Genomic DNA, 16,945 nt, shown 5'->3' on the forward strand with positions numbered 1-16,945 from the left:
GCGGCTGCTGTACATCAGGCCAGCTGTTAAATTTTGTGGGGGCGGGGGGCGTGGGGTGTGCCTGCGTCAGGGGGGGCCCACAACCGCAGAAACACTAGAATCGGATCACTGACAGGTGATCCGATCAGCGTGTGGCCGGCGGCGGGGGGCCCTCAGAGAGAGGGGGGCCCGGGGCACGTGCCCCCTGTGCTCCCCCCTTAATCCGGTCATGGTGCTGTGTCATAAAGCACACATTATGTCAAGCTGGTTCTATGAACATGACAATTCAGTGTGCTCCAATGGCCCCCAGTCAACAGTTCTCAATCCAAAAGAGGACCTTTGGGATGTGGCGTAATGGGAGATTTGCAGCATAAATGCGTAGTGGACATATCTGCAGCAACTGTTTCATGTTATTGTTTCAACATAGACCAGCACCTTGTTAAATCCACGCTACTTAGAATTCCAGCTGTCCTGGGGGCAAAAGGGGGTACCCAGTATTAGAAAGGTGTTCCAATATATATATATACACAGTGATAGATAAACTGGGAAAGTTATAGATGGTCTGTATGTGTGTCCCAGGTTTCTATCTATCTTATGCTTTTTAAACTCCAGGGATATTGTGCGGTGCGATGGAAAGGCATAAATTCCACAACCTCTCCTCAGAATCACTTTATAATAGGAAAGACTAGAAGGTATGTGCCATCCTCCACACAACGCCACGGACAGCACGTGTGCCCAGCAGCCCTATTCTAAACAAACAATCTGGTGCGCAATACTAGCGACGTAAATACTAGTGAATAATATAATTTTCCTGAATCCCAGAGATCTACATTTTTACATTGATCAGTTCAATTGTATCTATTGATCTGTTTAGTAGCTGTTGGTAGAATCTTAATAAACCGTTTACTGGCATAAGTTTATTTGTGTTGTGTTTCTTCAGATTGGGCACCATAAAGAGTAGTCAGAGGCAACGGAAGAGGCAACTTAGGGGTTCACTGCGCATGGCATTGCTTTTCTTAGTTAAATACAGTCTTGTTTATAGTATAAAAACAAAATTGTCACTATTATCTTATCTTCCAAACCCACAAATGGACTTATGTATACTGGTGAATGCGATTAAAAAAACATCAAAAACAAAATTCACTTGTCTCTTTTTGTTTTTATACTTGCTTGTTGGTTTAAGGAAGAAGCATTGACAATATTACAGCCCAAATATTTTCCATTACTATATATGAGTGTGACAATTCATAAAGTGCAAGAAAATGAAAAAATAAAAAGACAGAGCACAGAAAGGAATACATACTACCCACCTAAATGCGCTGTACACAGAAATAAATACATGCATCATGAAACTGAAGAAAAAATAAGCAAAGAAAAATAAACATACCAAACAGGATGATGTAAACATTGAGGCTTTGAAGCGAAGTGCAGGTGTAACAATGGAGCTCGGAGGCGGAGGAGGTGGAGCAAACCCAATGTAATCCATGTTATCAGATGAAGTTCTTAACTGCAACTTACAGCTACGTATAAAATGAATTTTAGCTGCTGAACCATTGCGTGTTGAAATGCCAAATGCTTTCGGTGCCTCTACATGCCCCCCAGGCAAGTCCAATGTGCTCTAGATGCAGAATAAAAAGTTTCTTTAATATTATCCTTTATTTTGAAAAGATTTATTATAAATGCAATATAAACTAGTTATTACATGCGTACAAATTATTAAATCAAGGCTCAAACCTCATATATTACACATACATTACTCAAAACAAAAGTTTCCTAAAATGCCGGTATCAGCCACTCACAGCCAGTAGTACACTAATTTATGTAATCCAGTGTATCTGAATCGCATTTCTTTAGTATAGATCGAAGGTTAAACCCGCAAATTAAGGAACCTATCGGATTCCATCCATTTGTTTCCAAAAGTCTGTCTCTAATGTATCCAAAGGTATCAGCCGCACACTAAACGATAATCCAAGAAAAAGGCTGAACCGTCAGCTAACTCCAAACCCCAAAGTGCAATTAGATTATAGTAGTTTATCTTTGTGATAGAAATCTTGCATGTAGCTCTCATTGAAACAGGCAAAATAATGAGTAAGAATCAATTATGTGTAAAAAAGCTGGACCCTGTTTGTTTGCCGATTGCCCTCACCTCTGGCTTGCTATTCAGATTTCCCTGTTCGCTGCCAGTCCTGACCCATTAGTCTGTCCCTGACGATTCTGTCAGTTTCGGACCCCTGACCTTGGCCTGCTTCAACCATCTGTTCTGTTCTTGCTACCGTCTCCTACCTGCCAGCTGCACATAAGCTTGCACTACGCAAAAGTTAAGTCATGGGGGCATCCAAGTACCTGTGAGCACATCAAGCTCTATGGGAAAGGCGGCTGCTATAGGTGAAGGACTCTTCCATCTATTCTGCAAGCTTATGTCAATAACCGCAAGCTGTAACAACCTCCATTTTTCTAGCATCTACAAGGGATTTGGGAGGGTCTAATAAAACTTTTCTCTAAATTTTCCATTTCATACTCCTCCATGACCTTAGATTAAGGTGTCAGTAGGGAAAAGATTTTTCCTTTAGGAAGTTTAAAACCAGGGGTGAGATCAATAGCACGATCAAAGTTCCTTTGCAGAGCTAAGGTGACTATTTTTTTTATTAAAGACATCAGAAAACTCCTTATAGGAATTAGGTAACAACCTGATATTATTGACATCAAGATGGATGGATAAGGATAGGCAGTGTTCCAGGCAGTCTTTGCTCCACTGTGTAGGCTCACATAAAGTCCGGATAATGCTAGAATATGTGGTTCAGTGTATCAGTAATAAATAAATATGTTCAATTTGTAAACCCCCTACCAACAAGGTAATTACTGGGTTAGTACTATGCCAAAAAGTCTTTTATTTGTTCTGATAACATTAACAGACACTGGCTGTGGAGAGAAGGATCATTCTATCCACAATCAGTTGGCAAACATACAAATTCAGAGCAGTGATACTCTACCGGGAGGCAAACCTGCCGTGGGGAATGAAAATAAGTCATACAGAACACTCAAAAAAGGATTCATACATGAGAGAGCAGAGTAATGGTATTCTTAGCCGAAGGCCCGGTTCTACCTGTAGTAATGAGATTATAATTCCTACCCAATGGTGCTCCAACCTGAGGAGCGGGGTCTACATTTAAAGTATAATTTGCAACTCTATCGCAAATATCGAAATGCTGTGTAATTCCATGAAAACCGATTAGGAAGATTTAAAAAGGAGGTAGAAAAAGTAACATGACGTGCCCTGGAAGCTTCTTACTTGGCAGCAATTCTGGTAAACAGGTCCTCCACCATCTGAGTTAAGACTTATAACTGATTGAACAAAACTTGATCCAGGCTTGTCTCCATAAATGAAGGCTGGTTATAATGTGAGGCCAGACGTCAGGACAATTAGGATGATTCCTAAAACTAGCTAATTGTGGTTTCCACCATTACAGCTCCCTTTCCCTTAGAGTGTGATATGATACTCAGTCATTCCCAACTAACATGTGGTAGTAGGAGCTTATACATATCTCTGACACTAGCACATGAGAGAATTGGAGACATGTGTACAGCTAAGCTATCAAAGATAAGTAAATGTGAGCATCATTCACCAAAATAAGTCCAGCGGGTGTCTGCAGTGTCAGATGAGGTACAATTTACCAATAGGAAGGAATAGCAGAAGTCCAAAGAAGTTCAGTATATAAAGCAAGGGTGACGACAGGCAGCAGTCTAGTGGTGGTCTGTATCCAAAGCAAGGGTCAGGGCAGGCAAGATCAGGGTCAAAACCAAAAAACCATTCAGAGTAGATACAGGTTAGAGTACACGTACAGTGTGCCTTCAGTTATAATTGCAGATGAGACACTGGCCTCTCAGTCCTATAAGGAGCAGGTAGCCAATCAGGATGCTGCTGCCAAGCCCCTTTCTGCGGTATTTGCTACAGTATGATCATTTGCTTACTGCGCCAATCACTTGGGTGGTCGGACGTTGAATTAAAAACCAAGCAGCTGCACCAAACCTAATTCAGCAATCTGACTAAATACATCAATGCAAATATATAAATGTGCCACTGTACAGCGGTTGAGAACAAGCATGGTTGCTCAGGGAATAACCTTGCAGTACAGCGTCGGGGTCCTGGGTGATATTTTGACCAGGGTCCTAATTGAGTGGAATTTGTATGTTCGCACAGTGTTCACATCGGTATCCTCCAAGTACTCCACTTGACTCCCACAGTCCAAAAACATACTGGTAGGTTAATTGGCTTCTGAAAAATTGGACCCTAGATTGAGTGTGATGTGTATCATAGCAAATTTAGACTGTAAGCTACAATTGGGCATATGACCATATATTGTCTGTATGTCACACGCCGCGGGAGCCGGCGTGTGTAACCTTTGTCTCCGCTGCTCCCCCCGCCTGATATCTATTCCCTGCCTCACTTACCTGGTTCCACACTGCAGCTCTCCTCCAGCGCTGTCTCTCTGCTTCCTGGATCGGCAATCACTGTTCTGCGCATGCGCAGAACGTCCTAACCCTTTTCTCTGCTTCTACTGCCCTCTATTGGCTGCCAAATTTGAACTTCACTATTTAATGCCTTCCTGACCTGAAATCTGTGCTGGTTCTTTCAGTCAGTCTCTGACACCCGTACTGAATACAGCTCCTGTGTCGTCTCAAGATTCCGGGGATTCCTACTCAGCCTTTCCGAGTTCCTGCACCTCCGGGCTCCTACGCCACAGTATATTCCGCTATTCCCTCCTGGAGCTTATTTCACATCATTATCGCTACCATCTCCAGTGGCAAAGCGGCAGGCTATCCGGTAGATCCGCTCCTAGCAACATCCCTTGGCTCATCATCTCGCCAGTTGCCAGTAGCAATGCATACTACCTACATCTGTCTATGCTCTCTCTCTCGTGGTGCACTGGGAACTTCCTAGGGGGCCGTGACCTGCAAGTGGAAACCGCGAAGTCCATATTCCCTTGCGGGAATCACTGGTGAACACCTTTTCGCTTGTTAGACTCCGCGCCCCTAGCTGAAGTCACGTCAATTCCAGTGAACCACCAGGATCCAGTTGTCCCTCCTTGGAACCGTAACACTGTACAGCGCTGAATAACATGATTGGAGCTATATAAATAAACAATAATAATAATATGTGGCATGGCAATTGTCATTTTAATTTTCCCTCTCTACAGTCTTGAATGGTATGGTCCATAATTCTAGGCATCAAATGAATCCATGAATTCAAAACCTCTTCTCAGAATCGCTTTATCACAGGCAAGACCAGTAGGTATATGCCATCCTCCACACAACACCACGGACAGCATGTGTGTCCAGCAGCCCTATTCTAAGCAACCCATCTGGTGTGTAACACTAGTGATCATTTAGAAGAGAAAAAAGGAAATTAGTATCTGAAGGGCACTCTTTTATACAAATATTTTGTATTACAGTGGATATATAAAATCATAAACTTTATTAGAATACATAATAAAATACTATAAAGTGAAATATTAAAAATTGGATTGAGATATTGTGTGACCTCATTAAGAAACAGTTAAAAGGTAGACCACTACCATGCTGGCTTGCTGTTCTTAATGAATTTAGATCTTAAAGCGCTGATAGTATGGATTTCATGTTATAAAAATCCAAATATGCTACTATATATCTGGGAACCCTGTATTTCTCCCTAATATTAACTAATCTTTAAGAGGTTAGAAGGAATCCCTTAGTGTAGCATGCTACATAGCTCTTAGGGAACTAGGGTAGGTTAATTGGTAATATGTTTCCATATATTACTATATGTAAGTATAGCGTTGCCGCTATATAAACAGGCAATATATTGAGGTTCTATTTTGCCCTTTATATATAGTTCCTGATAGGAAAGTATCTGTCAATTGATATTGCTTGATCTAGCGTGGTAATAATAACCCGCTACCCCCTGCAAGTCGTTCCTAATGAGCAGAAAGCTATTAAGGTCGTATAAGCTTTCCCTGGTGGTATCTTCCACTGCCCACAACGGAGATTGCCGCTATGCTGATAAATATTTACTTCAAACGGCTCGATATCTGAATTCCCTAAACTCCCTAATTATTCCTCGGACTATCAGCTTAATAAAAATGAAAATAGAGTCATTGAGCCAGCAAGCTCAGCTAACACCGACGCACGTTTCGCTTATGAGCTTTTACAAAGCAACCCGATGGTCAGATATGATTGGCTATATAAAGGGGTTGACATGCCCCTAATATGACGAAAATGTATCAGCTGATCTTGGGATTCGGAGGCTCGTTTGTATTAGAGCTACCTTGATTGGTTCCACATATCACATGATTAGTGAATTATTCATTGGTGCTGATATGTGGAGAATTCTATAATGTATTATTTAATATCTATAAGGTTGGTATATAGAGGGGAAATATTTGACTCTCATAAGTTCCGATATTATCCTAAACTGTTAAAACCTTGCACCTACCATAAGAATCCTATTGCTATATAATTAACTAGGGATGTGCACCGGCGACTTTTGAGGTCTCGTGTTTTGTGTTTTGGATCCGGATTTTCGTTATTTTTGGGGTTCGGATTTGTCTCGCAAAACACTTGACGAAAGGTCTCGGTTCGGATTTAAGGTTTTGGATTCGGATTTTTTTTGAAAAAAACATAAAAAGTTTAAAAATCAAGTTTTTGGGCTTATTTTCACTCCTAGGCTATTATTAACCTCAATAACATTCAATAACAAGCATTTCCACTAATTTACAGTGTATTCTGAACACCTCACAATATAGTTATTAGTCCAAAACGTTGCAACAAGGTATCTTTCTGGACTGCGTAGAGGAGTGGGTCACCACAATATATATTAAAAACCCTGAACTTTTATGATTCGCACCAATAAATGTACCTGGACTGCGTAGAGGAGTGGGTCACCACAAGATATATTAAAAACCCTGAACTTTTATGATTCGCACCAATAAATGTACCTGGACTGCGTAGAGGAGTGGGTCACCACAATATCTATTAAAAACCCTGAACTTTTATGAATCGCACCAATAAATGTACCTGGACTGCGTATAGGAGTGGGTCACCACAAGATATATTAAAAACCCTGAACTTTTATGATTCGCACCAATAAATGTACCTGGACTGCGTAGAGGAGTGGGTCACCACAAGATATATTAAAAACCCTGAACTTTTATGATTCGCACCAATAAATGTACCTGGACTGCGTAGAGGAGTGGGTCACCACAATATCTATTAAAAACCCTGAACTTTTATGAATCGCACCAATAAATGTACCTGGACTGCGTATAGGAGTGGGTCACCACAAGATATATTAAAAACCCTGAACTTTTATGATTCGCACCAATAAATGTACCTGGACTGCGTAGAGGAGTGGGTCACCACAATATCTATTAAAAACCCTGAACTTTTATGAATCGCACCAATAAATGTACCTGGACTGCGTATAGGAGTGGGTCACCACAAGATATATTAAAAACCCTGAACTTTTATGATTCGCACCAATAAATGTACCTGGACTGCGTAGAGGAGTGGGTCACCACAAGATATATTAAAAACCCTGAACTTTTATGAATCGCACCAATAAATGTACCTGGACTGCGTAGAGGAGTGGGTCACCACAATATATCTTAAAAACCCTGAACTTTTATGAATCGCACCAATAAATGTACCTGGACTGCGTAGAGGAGTGGGTCACCACAATATATTAAAAACCCTGAACTTTTATGAATCGCACCAATAAATGTACCTGGACTGCGTAGAGGAGTGGGTCACCACAATATATATTAAAAACCCTGAACTTTTATGATTCGCACCAATAAATGTACCTGGACTGCGTAGAGGAGTGGGTCACCACAAGATATATTAAAAACCCTGAACTTTTATGATTCGCACCAATAAATGTACCTGGACTGCGTAGAGGAGTGGGTCACCACAATATCTATTAAAAACCCTGAACTTTTATGAATCGCACCAATAAATGTACCTGGACTGCGTATAGGAGTGGGTCACCACAAGATATATTAAAAACCCTGAACTTTTATGATTCGCACCAACAAATGTACCTGGACTGCCTAGAGGAGTGGGCACTGGGCACCACAATAAAATATATAAAAAACCTTCAACAGGTCTGCATTACACTACACATACGGCTGCTCCTCCATCCTCTCCATCATATACATGTTGGAGTTTTAGCGTGTGACAACCTCTTGTTTTTGATAATGTCAGTGCATTTTGAATATTTTTCAATTTGCCCCACACCACTGAATGAACTTTATCTATGATACGCATCTATCTATCTTGACTGCGTAGTGTGGTGGCCCCGGTACACAATTTGGTACCGAGGCCACAATATAATTAAAAAACCCTCCACGTGTCAGAATTCCACCAAAAAAGGGTATGGACTGCGTAGTGTGGTGGCCCCGGTACACAATTTGGTACCGAGGCCACAATATAATTAAAAAATTGGGCATCAACTGTCACCGTTGTTTAATATCTGATACACCTAAATATGGACTGCACAGTGGAGTGGCCCCGGTAGTAAATTTGGTGCCGGGGCCACAATACCTCCTCCAACTTCCAAGTGTAGTGTTTATAAAGACAGACAGCGTCGAAGTGTTATTAGTTGACTTTCTTAACCCTAAAATTGTCCCTGTTGCAAATATTCGTGCAATGGACAGTTACTTTTTTATTGAAAGACTCAAGCTTTCAAGTGTAGTGTTTATAAAATATAAACAACAATACAGTAGTTTTAGAGCACGTCAATACCTCTTGTTTTAAATTATGACACGGCATTTTACTTTTGGTTTAATTTCTTGTATTTTTTTTAATTTGGTTTTACTTTTTGAACATGGCAAACGACTGTTGATTGTTCATATAATGCAAAAAAAAAAGGTCCAAGATGGAATTGTCCTTGGGCCCTCACACCCACCCTTATGTTGTTTAAATAGGACATGCACACTTTAACAAACCAATCATTTCAGCGACAGGGCCTACCAAACAACTTTGGCTGAAATGATTGGTTTGTTTGGGCCCCCACACCAAAAAAGCTATTCATCTCTCCCTGTACAGACTAAACAGGCTCTACTGAGGCAAGATGTCGTCCTCATCCTCAACCTCTGATTCCTCTCCCCGTACAGTGTGTACTTCCTCCTCATCACACATTATCAATTTGTCCCCGCTGGACTCCACAACCACAGGTCCCTCTGTAGTATCTGGAGGGCAGTGCTGTACTTCATTGAGGAATTGATTATTCATTTTTATAAACATCATTTTTTCAACGTTGTGAGGAAGCAACCTCCTTCGCCGCTCACTGACCAGGTTCCCCGCTGCACTAAAAACTCTTTCCGAGTACACAATGGAGGGGGGACAACTCAGGTAAAATAGAGCCAGTTTGTACAGGGGCTTCCAAACTGCCTTTTTTTCCTGCCAGTAACAATATGGACTGTCTGACATGTCTACTTGGATGGTGTCAGCAAAGTAATCATCCACAATTTTTTCTATTGTGACAGCATCCAATGCAGCGAGAGTAGACATGTCTGCAATGGTTGGCAGGTCCTTCAGTCCGGACCAGATGTTATCAGCATCCCCGCCAGTGCCTCTTTTGGGAAAACTGAGCTTTTTCCTCGCAGCCATAGATGTGGAAGAAAATGAGGGTGGAGCTGTTGGCATGTCACGGTCCTCTTCAGAGGACAATCTCCTGACCAGCAGGTCTTTGCACCGCTGTAGACTTGTGTCCGCCGGAAACAGAGACACAACATACGCTTTAAACCGAGGATCGAGCACGGTGGCCAGAATGTATTCCTCTGACTTTAAAAGAGTGACCACCCTCGGATCCTGGCAAAGCGTACGAAGGGCTACATCCACAAGAGCTACATGCTTGCTGTAATCGCAATGGCTTACCAGCTCCTCCCTCACTTTCTCCAGCTGCTTCTGCAACAGCCTGATCAGGGGAATGACCTGACTCAAGCTGGCAGTGTCGGAACTGACTTCTCGTGTGGCAAGTTCAAATGGCTGCAGAACCTTGCACAACACGGAAATCAGTCTCCACTGCGCTTGACTGAGGCGCATCCCCACTCCTTTGCCTATGTCGTAGGTGGCTGTGTAGGCCTGAATGGCCTTTTGCTGCTCCTCCATCCTCTGCAGCATATAGAGGGTGGAGTTCCAGCGCGTCACAACCTCTTGTTTGAGGTGATGGCAGGGCAGGTTCATGCTTTTTTGATGTGCCTCTAGTCTGCGGTAGGCACTGGCTGAATGCCGAAAGTGTCCAGCAATTTTGCGCGCCACCGAAAGCATCTCCTGCACACCCCTGTCACTCTTGAGGTAATGCTGCACCACCAAATTAATGGTGTGGGCAAAACATGGGACGTGCTGGAAATTGCCCATATTTAATGCCCGCACAATGTTACTGGCATTGTCTGACACCACAAATCCCCATGAGAGTCTAAGTGGGGTAAGCCACTGGGAGATAATTTCCCTCATTTTCTCTTAATATGTTGTCAGCGTTGTGCCTCTTATTAAAGCCTGTAATACACAATGTTGCCTGCCTTTGCATGAGCAGCCATTTTGTAGATGCTGCTACTGATGCAGCTGTTGCTGTTGCTGCGGAAGGGGATGCATCTACCCAGTGGGCTGTCACAGTCATATAGTCCTTTGTTTGCCCAGAACCACTTGTCCACATGTCCGTGGTTAAGTGGACAGTGGGTACAACCGCATTTTTAAGAGCACTGAGGACACTTGATCGTACTTCTCTGTACATTTTTGGTATCGCCTGCCTAGTGAAGTGGAATCTCGAGGGGATTTGGTACCGGGGACACAATACCTCCATCAACCCTCTAAATCCCACTCCACTGATGGCGGACACCGGGCGCACGTCTAACACCAACATTGCAGTTACAGCCGCAGTTATACGCTTTGCAATAGGGTGACTACTATCGTATTTTGTGGTCATGGCAAACGACTGTTGGACGGTCAATTGTTTTGTGAAAGACTTAGCGGTCTTACGACTTCCCCTCTGGGAAGATGACCGACTAACAGCAGCAACAGCAGCAGTGGCAGTAGTAGGCGTACCGCTGCAGGATTCCTCGGATGAATCCCGTATTGAGGAGGACTCAGTCTGGCTGCTGACTTGGGCTGCAGGACTGAATCTGATGGAGATTGTGGAGGAAGTTGACGAGGAGGGTGTTGCTGGTGTGTATCCAACTGGACCACGGGATTTAGGTGTCCCTGTACCGATGAGGGTCCTAGCCCCAGTTCCTGAACTAACCACTGAACTATGAAGGTTATTCAGGTGACGTATAAGGGAGGATGTTCCTAGGTGGGCAAGATCCTTACCCCTGCTTATTTGAGCTTTACATAAGCTACATATGGCCATACATTGGTTGTCTGGATTTGGATAAAAATAACTCCAGACCGAAGAGGTGCATTTTTTGGTCTTCTGACCAGGCATGACGATGGGCTTTTTCATCCCATGGACATCAGCTGTTTCCCCCCCTGGTGCCTCATTTACAATAACCACATCACCATCCTCATCATCAAGTTCCTCCACAGCGCCAGCTACATCATCAATAGCCTCCTCCCGAGCCACCTCTTCCCGTACAGTGATGGGAAGGTCAGGCTTGACAACCACCAACATCCTTGGACTCGCCTTGTGGATTTGTGATAATTTCTCTTTAGAAGGCAGAGTTGTTTGCTGTTTTGTTGCTGACAGCATAACTCTCTTCAATTTTTTGTAGGGGGGGGAGGAGGAGGAGGGCTAAGATCCGTGGGTGAAGCTGAACCACTAGTCATGAACACGGGCCAGGGCCTAAGCCGTTCCTTGCCACTCCGTGTCGTAAATGGCATATTGGCAACTTTACGTTTCTCCTCAGATGATTTTAAGTTTCTCTTTTTGCTACTTTTTCTTAACTTGGGCTTTTTGGATTTTACATGCCCGGTACTACGAGATTGGGCATCGGGCTTGGAAGACGACGTTGATGGCATTTCATCGTCTATGTCATGACTAGTGGCAGCAGCTTCAGCATTAGGAGGAAGTGGGTCTTGATCTTTCCCTACTTTATCCTCCAAATTTTTGGTCTCCATTATATGTAGCACAAGATACTGCAGAATGTGTGAACTTGGTAATATTGCAGTACCAATGGACTTATACTGCTGGATTGGTTTTGCAAATTTGGTTATAATTATTATATATATATATTTTTTTTAATTTTTTATTTTTTTTTACTTTTTTTTTATTTTTAAAAAACTTGGGAATAGTGGGGAAATAACTATGCCCTTAGAAGCACAGAGCACAGGACACAGCACCACTGGACTGAACAGGACACGGCACAGGACCCAGCAGCACTACGGAACTCAGCAGGACAGAGCACAGGACACAGCACCACTGGACTGATACTGCAGAATGTGTGAACTTTGTAATATTGCAGTACCAATGGACTTATACTGCTGGATTGGTTTTGCAAATTTGGTTATAATTATTATATTTATTTTTATTTTTTTTACTTTTTTATTTTTTTTTACTTTTTTTTATTTTTTAAAAACTTGGGAATAATGGGGAAATAACTATGCCCTTAGAAGCACAGAGCACAGGACACAGCACCACTGGACTGAACAGGACACGGCACAGGACCCAGCAGCACTACGGAACTCAGCAGGACAGAGCACAGGACACAGCACCACTGGACTGATACTGCAGAATGTGTAAACTTTGTAATATTGCAGTACCACTGGACTTTTACTGCTGAATGTGTGAACTTGGTAATATTGCAGTACCAATGGGCTTATACTGCAGGATTGGTTGTGCAAATTTTGTGGTAATTAAAAAAAATTAAAGTAGTTTTTGGTATTTTTTAAAAAAACTTTTTTTTATTTTTTTAAACACAGGGGAATATTGGGGAAATAACTATGCCCTTAGAAGCACAGAGCACAGGACACAGCACCACTGGACTGAACAGGACACAGCACAGGACCCAGCAGCACCACTGACCTCAGAAGGACAGAGCACAGCACACAGCACCACTGGACTGATACTGCAGAACACAGCACAGCACAGCACAGCACAGAACTAAACAGCACAGAGGACCACCTAACACACCCTCCCTCTACCCTGATCAATGCCCGAGTGAAGATGGCGGCGACTAGCGGGGAATTTATAGGATCCGAGTATCGCGAGATCCGACAACGGGATTATGAGTCAGAGCCTCAGTTTCACATTTGAATTTGGCGCCAATACCCGGATCTGTCTCGGATCCGACTCGGATCCGCAACGTTCGGGTGGGCTCGGATTTCATAAATCCGAGTGCGCTCATCCCTATAATTAACTGGATATTTACACATATTTAATGTGTCATTGAAGTTGATTTAAAGAATATGACCTCATTGGTTTACATTTGACCCAACTACTATTAATTATATTATACCTAGAGCACTATTTATATTATATAATTATATTACATATTGTCTTAATATAATGATAAGTGATTCTTGTGTTACAATAGTGATGTCAATAAAGTACAATTTTTGATAAGCCAATTTACAATGTTTCTTTTAGGGTTTACTATGAGCATAATATTTTTGTGTTATTCATTTATAATCCTAATTAAAATATTCATATTTAATTTTTGTGTAAGTGCTGTAAATTGTTTATGATAAAAATGATGTGCTGAATATGAACGATTTTTATTTCTAGTAATTTAGTGGATCCTGTTATAGGATTAATACATCCCAAAAAAATGAAGATAATTATTTAAGAGTTTCCAAAGAAACATAGCAAAATTAAAATTGGTGACTTGTTTAATCTATAAAGTGCTTAGGAGAGTGCAACAGTGAAAAAATAATAAGTGTTTAAAATAAAAAAAACAACAACATAAACACTAAATTCGGAAGTAAACTGTTGATGAGTGTAAGGAAAATTCCGTTATTTGTTATACAGTTATCTTTGTGTTGGATCACAAAAGAGGTTATAATTCTATATTCAATAGTGATGATTGATAGTTAAGTTAATCATTATATAATAGGGTCATGCAGAAGAGAAATGCTGTTAACTGTTTATTAAGTAAAGACTATATAATTACTGTTATCGTTCGAACCATTAGGGATCAGACTCCCCATCAGGAAGATTTTTTTGGTCTCATGTCTGAGGAGCTCACTTTGTATATCTCCTCCTCTGAGATCTAAATTTATTTGTTCCATGGCATATGCCTTTAAATGTTTTGGATCATTATCATGATATTGTGAAAAATGTTTTGCTACCGAGGAGAGTGGTCTCAACTTGGCTTTGTCCCTAATGGCATTGCGAATATTGCCAACGTGTTCAAGAATTCTCTTTTTAAATGGTCTACTGGTCATCCCTATATAACGGAGTTGAAAGGACAAGTTAAACAGTATATTACATATGGTGTGTTACAGTTAAGAAATTGTTCTATCTTCCACACTTTTGAGAATTTATCAGTATATTTATCGGTATATTCCTAAGTAGGTGTTACATACTGGCACGCTTTACAGACTCCACAACAAAAGAAGCCCTTAGGTCTTGTTGATAATTGTTTCCGTTGTGACTGAAATGAACTGTGGACTAATTGGTCCCTGAGATTTCTGGAACGTCTCCATGTGATCGATACCTTATCTTTGAGAATTTTGTGGAGATTCTCATCTAACATAAGAATGTGCCAATGTTTTTGGAAAATAGCTGCTGTTTTTCCATTCAGTACAATAAGTGCCTATCATTCTTATATCATTCTTTTGTATCATTTTTTTATTTTTGTTGTTGGGAGAAGGGTATATGAGAGATTCTCTATCTCTTGTATTAACCGCCCTTTCTGCTTGTCTAATCACCGTTCTACTGTAGTCTCGATCAATAAGTCTTTTCTTAAGTTCAGCAGATCTTTGTGTTAACACTGTTTTGTCAGAGAATTTTCTCTTGATTCTTAACAGTTCCCCCTTTGGGACCCTCTTAATCACCGGGGTGAAATGAGAACTAGTGAAATGTAGGAGACTATTTGTTGCTGTCTTTTTGCGGTAAATATCAGTATCTAATCTCCCATCATTGGTCTTCGTGATTGTAAGGTCCAGAAAGTTAATGGTAGTCTCATTGACTACACATATACATATATGTGTGTGTGTGTGTGACAACTCATTAAGTGCAAGGAGAAAAAGAAAAGACTGAGGGCTTCCAGTGGGTGGTGCAACCAAGATGGCAGTGTTTAACCATCCACTAAACACTACCCGAGAATCTATTACTTTTTACTGCTTTCTAGCTCTAGTTTGGCATCTCTAGTTCACGCTCATGTGGTGCTACTGGCCCGGGATCAAAACTGTGTGATTATTTGTCTCTTTGAGGGTACCTTTTGTTGCCCAGAGTCTGGCCCTAGCTTCGGTCCCACCATCCTGCAAAACGCCATACTGACATCTCTAGCTGGACACGTGGCTTTGCTCTCTTGTACTGTTCCTTCTACAGGGAGACATTGAATGACTGGGCTGCTGGAGGGAGCGCTGTTTCTGGCGCAGAAGAACCTCTCGACCCCAAGCATCAAGACAGGATCAAGAATCAGTAGAGTGCATCTGGTGCTGTGGCTGTTAATCCCTCTATTGTTGCCCCAGGCGCTGGTCGCTGGTTTGCTTCCCCACTGCTGACAGCACTGCTTGTGCTTTTCCCCCTGAATTATGGCTGGTTGCTAGCTCTGCCATTGTGTCTACTGGGACTGTCAGTCCCTTCACTGGACACTAGCGATGCCCCCCTCATAGGGGTCTGTCTGGAGGTGTTTGTTGTAGCGGCGAATATCCGAAGGTGCTGCCTCATCTCTGATCTGATGATGGATGTCCTCCTGAGTGCTGCGACCCTGAAAGGTCTTTCTTTATTTCCACAGCAGGAGAACCCATTGAGGATCAGCTTCCTCCCTTCTTGCTTGTTGCCCTGGGAGCTCTACAGATGTCTTTACCACATGATACATGCCCTCACTGCTGCAGCTACATAGAAGTTGTGGAGGTTGTCAACTGGACTTTTCTGCTGATTGTCTAGGTGGGGTGAGCTGTCTCTGCATATGTTACCAGGACAACAAGGTGTTGGTAAGTTTATCCCCTGAAGGGGTGCAGTATTGGATGTCACTATATTCTTTATTTTCTTTATGTCCCTCTATCTTTTCCAACTGACTATTGGCTGCTGGAGGGAAGACTATTGCTCAGCTTTCTGGATCGTTGTTACTTGTTAACTCCTCACTTTTGCTCTACATTACCAGGGTCACTGATTTTGGAGACATTGCTCCTTTTGCTACAATGTCCTCAGAACTTTCCATGCTCAGTGTAACTATTATCACCTGGAGGCTCCTTGGATTCCCCTGCAGTGCCCTGATCTGTTGCCATGACACCTGCCCCATACTTCTGATTCTGGCCTGAGCCTATTGCAATTGTGACGGATACTCTTGGCAATTCCTTCCAATCACTTTCATCTGGGATTAAGGCTACGGTCCTATCCCTGGCAGACTGCTACGTAATGATGAGTTGGGGTCGTTTGTGTCTCTCCTATGGGGGTATGGCGAATTTGCTCAAAATGATATTTCCTGAACTGTTGTACCCCCTTCAGGTTCTACATTTAACATGTGCAGATGTTGCTAAAATAGACTCAGTGGAGACTACATGAATGGAGGAATTAATTTACCCAATTTTGCCTTTTATAATCAAATTGCCCAAATGTGTTACTTGAGAGATTGGCTACACAATGCTGAAACCTATCATTGTACCTCAATTGACAAAAGTTTTCTCCCTCATCTCAATTTGCTAATGTTCTTGAACCTACATGATCAAAAAATCCCTGGTTATGTCCTCCATAAAACAATACTCACATCTACACGTATAGTTTGGTATAAGCATCGCCATGCATTCCATCTCAACCCCTAAGTCTCTGTTTACCTTCCTCTGCTCGGAAACCCAGACTTCCAGATCTGCATGACTTCTTATCCCTTCA

At 42.0% G+C, this 16,945-nt stretch overlaps 1 protein-coding gene across 4 annotated transcripts in view; it reads right to left on the reverse strand.

Moving 5' to 3' along the window:
- Positions 1 to 16,945, reverse strand: part of LOC142140899 (protein mono-ADP-ribosyltransferase PARP4-like) — a 219,748-nt gene that overhangs the window by 37,560 nt on the left and 165,243 nt on the right. For 3 of the 4 annotated variants that reach the window (XM_075198874.1, XM_075198875.1, XM_075198873.1), the window contains one exon: positions 1,367 to 1,597. The exons of the other annotated variant lie outside the window; for it this stretch is intronic. In XM_075198874.1, coding sequence (XP_075054975.1) covers positions 1,367 to 1,597 — 231 coding nt within the window. The remainder of the gene's footprint in view (positions 1 to 1,366; positions 1,598 to 16,945) is intronic. 4 annotated transcript variants of the gene reach the window in all.

Source organism: Mixophyes fleayi, chromosome 2 (assembly GCF_038048845.1).
Source record: "Mixophyes fleayi isolate aMixFle1 chromosome 2, aMixFle1.hap1, whole genome shotgun sequence".
NCBI classification, from domain to species: domain Eukaryota; kingdom Metazoa; phylum Chordata; class Amphibia; order Anura; family Limnodynastidae; genus Mixophyes; species Mixophyes fleayi.